Source organism: Simochromis diagramma, unplaced genomic scaffold (assembly GCF_900408965.1).
Source record: "Simochromis diagramma unplaced genomic scaffold, fSimDia1.1 OVJJ01000304.1, whole genome shotgun sequence".
Taxonomy (NCBI): domain Eukaryota; kingdom Metazoa; phylum Chordata; class Actinopteri; order Cichliformes; family Cichlidae; genus Simochromis; species Simochromis diagramma.
In genome coordinates this window covers 6,336,032-6,343,625 of record NW_024387030.1, presented here as the reverse complement: position 1 = coordinate 6,343,625, position 7,594 = coordinate 6,336,032, and the positions used below count along the sequence as shown (strand labels likewise).

At 42.1% G+C, this 7,594-nt stretch overlaps 1 protein-coding gene across 2 annotated transcripts in view; it reads right to left on the bottom strand.

Annotated features, from left to right (window-relative positions):
• Window positions 1-416: 416 nt before the first annotated feature.
• LOC120740384 (ephrin-A2-like) overlaps window positions 417-7,594 on the bottom strand; it is an 85,785-nt gene continuing 78,607 nt past the window's right edge. The window contains exon 4 of one of the 2 annotated variants that reach the window (XM_040042720.1): window positions 417-6,415. In XM_040042720.1, the coding sequence (XP_039898654.1) occupies window positions 6,291-6,415 (125 nt within the window). In that variant the 3' untranslated portion in view covers window positions 417-6,290. The remainder of the gene's footprint in view (window positions 6,416-7,594) is intronic. The other variant, XM_040042721.1, reaches the window with a different exon arrangement.

The window sequence follows — 7,594 nt, the reverse complement described above, 5'->3', positions numbered from 1 at the left end:
ACAATCTAAAACTGAAAAAGTAGTCTAGTTCTCAGGTAGTCAACTTTACATGAAAAGTTGACTTAAATATAACTGTTAAACTACTTGTGTTTTTTGTCTGTGTTTATCTTTCAGCTGCTGTATACTGATTTAACAAAATCACGAGATAATACAACTTGTGTGAAGTTACTTGGCTTTCAATTTTTCTTTCTTGCTAATCAATTTTCTTTGTGGCCTTACTGTGCATCAAACTGCGACTCATAGAGAAGTGAGCGTTCCGTCAGCACTGAACGCAACACTTAATGATGCGCATGTCCTGTCATATGACTCCAGAGGAAAAAGAAGAAGAAGAAAAAAAGCGCTGCTCATTTTCCCCACATGAGTGCAGCATTTACCCTTCACCTGGACCTCCCCCCCTCGCCCCCTCGCCCCTCCCCTCTTCTGGGTATTTTACATGAAGACAGACTGTTGGATATTTTTCATAGTGTTTCTAAGCGATGCTCTGAAATCCGAGCCTCTAGCAAAGAATCTGCTGTGTAATTCCCCAAGTTTTATGGTTTAAACCACAAAAGCCTTTTGAAGGTGACTGCAAAGACACCGGGCAGAGTGCCAGCCACAATATCAGCTGACAGTGTCTAAAAGGCAAGTTTTATTTTTCTCTCTAACTGGAGCTAAATATTTTCCCTGTTGGGTCACCTATAGCTAAATATGTACAAGCTGAAAAGCCTGTTATAGCTCCAAATTTGCACAAGGGATGCTCCAACGTTGCCCTCACCAAACTGGCCATGGTGCCTGAATGATTCTTAGCTCTCTCTGCCCATGTATCTTTTATAGAGTCTACATAGCATGCATTATTCAGCAATAACACACGGCCCATCTGGACTCCTGCAAATGTGTTTGTGCATGTGTCTATGTAAGGGTGTTGGGGTCCATAGTTAACTTTCTTGCTGTGCCATTTCACCATTTCACGCCACATCCAACAGTGCCTGAAGAGCTGAAATTATTTCTTCTGTAATTACAACTAAGGTATAATGTGTGTGTGTGTGTGTGTGTGTGTGCGCGCGCGCGCGTGTGTGTGTAAGAGAGAGAGAGGAAGGTAAGGGCAAAGAATAGAAAGGGAAATATATTAGGTGAATGTGTAATAGTGACTGCAGATGGCACATTGAGGAACAAGCTCTTTCATCATCCTGTTCCTCATTAATAGAGATGGGAGTGCTGCCCTAATTCCATAATTCCTAAATCATGCTAGTTAGTTGAGTATGAGGAGACAAAAATACAAGGGAGAGAGGAGAATAGATTAGCCTATACCCTAATAATGTGTTTGAGAGCGCAAGGAAGCATCAGAAGAGGAGATGAAGGGGGAAAGGGAAAGAGGGGGGGAGAAAAATGGAGATCGCCATCTGTATTTCCTCGGTTGCTTTTTGATTGTTGCCAAAACTAACATCATATAGGCCAAGTTTATTCTCGCCAACTATTGTCCCATGTGTATGGCAGCCAGTGAAAATAGATAAAATAATCAAGTGATTAATTAGATCTGGAAGAGAATACATGGGGATATAAAAGAGCGTGTCTGAGCATGTGTGTCAGTGACATAGCCCTGATTTCTTGTTTCTCGTGATTTCAAGGAGCACATCTGTTCATTTCTGGCGCCGCTCCAGTTGGATCGTACATCCATCTTTCCTTGCACAAGGACCGAGACGTGGGAATGTTTCAAGGCCTTGCTTGATCGGGCTTAATTTAACATTAGGCTAATTCCGCTGATACCTGATACTTGTCAGGACAACGAATTGGCTGACCAAGCGTGCATCTCAATATTCAGAGATAATTTCATTCCCTCGTCTCCTTTTCACTGCAGTCTACTCTTTCTCCATTTGAATTGAGCTCTCATGTGAAGCAATTTGAAGGAAACTAGAGACATCGATAGCCATTAGCCTGCTTTGCACAGGAGGGCCAAACATGGAAAGCCAAAGCTCATCTATTATTCATGTGCCTCAGTTTTCCCCCAAAACAACATTTCTGATATTCTTTTTACATCTCGTTGCCAAAAGCGACAAGTCAGTAGTTTCAAATAACGCTTTTAAAACAAAGCTGATGAATGTTTCAAGCTAGCACTAGCCCTTACAAACCCCAAAAGGGAAAAGTGCCCATTGTCTGTCTGGCTGTTTATGTCCGGATATGGGGAAAACCTAACAAGCTTAAGTGAACATTTCATTTTGACTTATTAAACATTAAACTTTCTTGTTAGATCAGTCCAGCTGCAGAGACAGTGGAATGGTCACAATCTTCCTCCTCCAACCAGCATTACATCCATGTTTGTTCAGACTTGACCTTTGACCTTTCATACTCAAATGTTTATGCTTTTAGACATTTGTCAGTGTGTGAATTCTCGATTTATAGGTTAAAAGGTCTGGGAAGGGGTACAAAATAAATGTAGGGTAATAAATTGATGAATTCTACAACAATTGTTTTTTAAGTTAGAAAACTAATTCTCATTGATTTACTTTTTGCTTTCTTTTAAACAGTTTAACAGTTAACGCTTACTTAAATGACACCTTGTGTAAAGGGAAAATCATCATCAATGTTGGTGAAAATTAAAACAAGTCGTAAACAAACGGCTCAAAGTTTCCACTCAATTACGGCTTATAATGTTATAGAATTTAAAGACAGTCTAAAAATAGAAGTAAAATATTAAGACACACTGTTGTGAAATATTAAGGATTTGAGATAACCCCCTACTGAGATAAACAGCTGAAGACAGTTGCTCAGATGCCATAAAACCAGTGCAGAAGAAGACATCATAAACAGATGATGCAATTAAAACGAGCAAATTTCAAGTGAATTTTGTTTGTTTCATTATTATTTCTTTAATCTATTTTAATGTAATTTAACTCCTTCTTGAGCCACCTATCTGAACATTTACCCACTGCAAGTGTTGGTCTCGTTTAAAGCTTGAGTGTAATATTTCAGCTTCAGTTTGCATTCTCATTCATTTCCATCTTTAAAAGAAAGAAGGCAAGTGCACAAAAATGAACTTAGAGATACTTGAAATCTATCTGGACACAGCTTTGTGCATAGAGGAGGTCTTTCATCTGTCTTTTGCAAAATCAGAAATCTAGTGGAGTATTTTCTTTCTAAATGCAGTTTAGACCATGGGCATACAGTAAAGTGCAAGTGCAGTCAGTACATGAGATCTCCTTTTATGCTCGTTTCTAGCTCAATGTTTTTATTCTGGGACTATGGTAGTGTGAATAATTTAAAGTTCAAAATAATTTATCTTATACTAAGCTACTGTGAAGCCACTTATTTCATCCACTGCCTGAAACGAGCTCTTCTCTCTGAAAGACCACCCCGCTTGAAGCCAGCTTTCTCCCGATTGGCTGCCCCTCCCAAACAAAAGGTTTTAAAAGCAGGTCTTCGAAGCTCTTATTGTCATAGCCAGATCTGAGTACCTTAAATGATCATTTGAATGATTTCCCCTCTCTACTCATATAGAGCCACGAGTAGAAAAAGCCTGAACTGACCACCAACCATTGCTACAGCATTTATAATTACAAAAAGCATAACAGGTCAACTTCGAAGACACTGCTTGGTTATTAGCACTTGCAGGCCACCCTTCTTGAAATCTGATGGAAACAGAAGAGGAAAGGCTATCAAGTTATTCACTCTCCTTGTTGTCAGCAGTTCAGATTAGCTGTCACATCACTGAGGGAGAAACAGCTGAAGATTGGAGAGGGTGATTTCATCTGAATAATTTCATGCTTTGACTGGCAGAGCTCACTGCTCACCGTCCCACAGCTTTGATGTCAGAGGAAGATAGACTGGGCAAAATAAAGACCCAGGTGCAGTCTAATATACGAATACAATCATCAGCACTTTGGAGGAAGAAAACAAAAAACAAACAAAGTTAATTCACATTTCCACTGAAGAAATTCCACTCACTTGGCTTGATTTCCGAGTAGACAAAAAGACAATCTTTATTTGTGTGTTTCTCTCCTTGCTCTGACTTCTGTGTTTACTTTTGACTGACTTTAATGACTGAGGTCAGCGTCCACAAGAACACAACAAACAGAAAAGGAGACAAACTCATACATGACGCTCAGCCCCGGAGGCATCCTACCACTACCAACCATGGATCACAAACCAGAGAAGAAGAAGAACAATAGAAGGACAGCATCAGTGGAATAGAAGAAGAGAAGACACATTTTTTTAATCTTCCACAGGCTATACCCCATCACTGCTTTCCACACAGGAGTAATTAACAGTGATTTTAAATGCTACAAAAATAAGATGAAGTTGGGAAAGAAGTGCTTCCCCTTGTTTGTGTTTTCTTGTGTGTGTGTGTGTGTGTGTGGTGTGTGATTGTACATGTGTGTATGTTCATGCCATGTCTTTGTAAATGTCTAGATCTGCATTCGCTCTTCTACATGTCTTTACGTGTGTATATCTGTACATGGGTCATCGTGTGTATGCAGGTGTGTGTTCACAGTGCTTACTCATTATGTTCACTTCCCAACATTAAAGAGGTCTCAGTCCCATCATACACACATGCTTTCTCTCCCCCCCTCCCTCCTCTCTTCGCTCTCTCTTTGTGCTGTTCCCTTTATAGTCATGACCATGAATGCTCCCACCATCTCAGAGGAACAGTCTCGTTATCAAAGACTAAACATGTGTATGTGAATATGTGTGCGTGTGTGTGCGTGCGTGTGTATACACACCCATATGTGTTATTTAGTGATGCTACCACACACTTACACACGCACACACACACACATCTCGCCTCATTTGCCACAGTCTATGCGCTTCCCTTATTGGTTTAACCCTCAGACCCAGGACCAGCTTCAGTCAGTGTTTACGTCCATTGTGATCTGGCCTGGGCTCTGAGGGCTGATTTCCAGTCAGTTTCACCCTGTGGGTCCATTTATCTCCGGGCCCAAGCTAATCCATCAACGACTGAAAGCCAGACAGGAGAAACCGTGTGAGGAGAGAGGTTAAATTTTCCTTTTGATGTCTGAAAAAGTCTCAGGGAGAGCAAAGGAGCGGCAGCAGGGTGTTTCTGATTTTCCCCATGAAAAAATATATATCATCATTAGAAACAAGATTGATCTGAAGGTTTCACAGTGGTCATGCAACTTAAGTGTCGCCTCCTTTTCTCACCTGTCCTCCGTTCATCCTTACTTCACCCCCCGCCCCAACTCCCACATGTCATCTTTTCAAATCCCCGACTCTTTCATCCTGCCAGTCTGAGAGAAGGTACTGTAAGTGACCACAGTCATAATAATACAGAAAGACAAAGAGGTGGGTGACCAGTGGTACATTCATACATGAGAAAATCATGGTTCCAAAAGTCACCCGACCCATTCAACATTAGACAGTGCTGAAGACGCCTGTGCTGGCCAGGCTGTGATAAATGCTTTGTTTAGAAACACGAATAAGACAGAACACATCCCACCTGAAGATCTACATCTCATCGAACCTACCCCGAACACCCCCACACCCTCCCAATGAAACAGGCTATGGTTATACTTGTCATTTAAATGAGTTATCTGAGTCTCTTCTAAAACTGCATGAGTTTTGTATCACATTGCAGTGACTCTACACTGGATCTGAAAATATCAACACGTGTAATATTACATTTCCCATATGGACGTATTCATGTAAATCTGTGCTCATATTGTTTCCCCCTTTCTTTTCTGTACAGCCTGAGCCACTGTGCTCCTCTCCTCTATGCAATTGCTCTTATTGTTGTTGCAGCTGGAATTGGTCCAGATAGCATAGAATTCCAATTACAATGCAAGCTTGGCCACTTCCAATTCTTGGTTTGAGGATGGGATAGCAATGTGAGCAAAATTCAATTTTTGTGCATCCAGGCCTATCGCTTAATGCATCCTGCCGTGATTGCATGATTGGAATTGCCCCAGAACGACAAGTTTAATCATAGCCATGGCGATATCTACCCCATCAGTGGCCAAGAGTCAATAGTCAAATCAAAAGGACCCTCTGATATGAGTGCAGAGGCATTTCTCTTGTGTTTTTCAGCTGAGAGGTGCTTTTCCACCTGGAATTCAGGGACCAGAGATAAACGACAACTTCCCAGACAGCTTAAGACCCAGCCCTCTTAGTCAGGCCTGTGAAGGGTGTCCGTGGCTGGGCCATAAAGGATGCTGGCAGTGGGGGTGGTTGGTGGTTGTATTGAGGTGGCGGTGGGAGCGGAACGGAGACAGAGGGCTTCCCTGAGGGGTGGTGGATTGAGAGGGACAGCCAGCCCAGCCCATTATCCCTGGGCGGGAGCTCCATGAAGAAGGAGAGAAGGGTCACAGCCAGTAGAAGAGTCCCAAGAAGAGTGAGGCCAGAGCAGCTAAGAGGGTCATGCACCCTGCCCTCCAGCTTGAACTTCCATCAGTCAGGAAAGGCTCCGGAGAATCATATCCCGACCCATCTGAAACAAAGAAATGAGAAAGAGAAAAAAAACGACAAAACATCTGAACTGAGAGAGGACGCACAGACAAAGACAAAACAGTCTAAAACACAGCAAATGAACGAGGGGGTGGATTTAGCCAAAGAAAAATGGTAGACAAGTGAAACGATTACAGTTGGGGAGAGGTGGAAAGCAAGCAGCAAAGCACAAAACTCTCATCCTTTAACAGCTAAGGAGCGGCAAAGGAGGAAGAGGAAAAGAAGATGACGGCAACTGAGCTCTGCAGGGGGTTTAACCAACCTAATTACAGTTTAATCACAGAGACTCAGAATCTGGAGCAGCTGACACACAGACACACTCACAAAGACACACACACTCACACACATGTACAACTGCTCAGAGCTCAATCGAATGACAACATTTCACAGAAAAGATGGAAGCTGCAATGTCAGACACATTGCTTTAACAGCAACTCAAAGAGGAGCTGGAGCAACGACAGAATGTACATTGTTTCAGTAATTATGAAGGAGGAGAGAATTTCCTTTTCCCTTAGCGAGATATGGAATGATCTGAACCTGGAAAGCTGTGTAAGCTGACTCTCTTTTATGAAGCTCTTCAAAGCCATGTCATTATCCAGGGAGACGTGTAACTACCCAGGTTTGATTCCTTGGTGGGGTTTAGGCTGGGGGAGGGGGATAAAAATCCACATTCGTAGACATACAGGTAGATTTTCAAGATAACGCAAGTATAATGTAATGCTTGCCATACTCTGATCCCCATGTACGCAAGGCTTCTCTTGAGTTATTTTTAAACAGCGCTATCTTTGGACAACATGGCTCACTAGTGTCAGCGCTGCGCTCTGCCTATGAGGAAGCACTTATCAAAGGTGCGTGTTTTAGCAAGCTGCACAGTGACGTGGCAAGCAAGTCATCCCTCATCTTCTCATCATCTGCCTTGTCAACTTTAAAAACAAACCTGAAACATTAGGAAAACTTTAAATCTTTAAATTAAACTTCTGCTGCATGCAGCTGGTTTATTATTAGATTGCTTTCTGTTTCCTATGAGTGATTCAAGCAAGTCTGATGATGTTGAGGCTTGGTAACATTCTTAGAGAGCACTTTCAGCCGGCTCTGTTCTCTTTCTACAAGGACAGAAGGTCTCCCTCACACCCAGTGTGATGTGATGTGATTTGATGTGAAG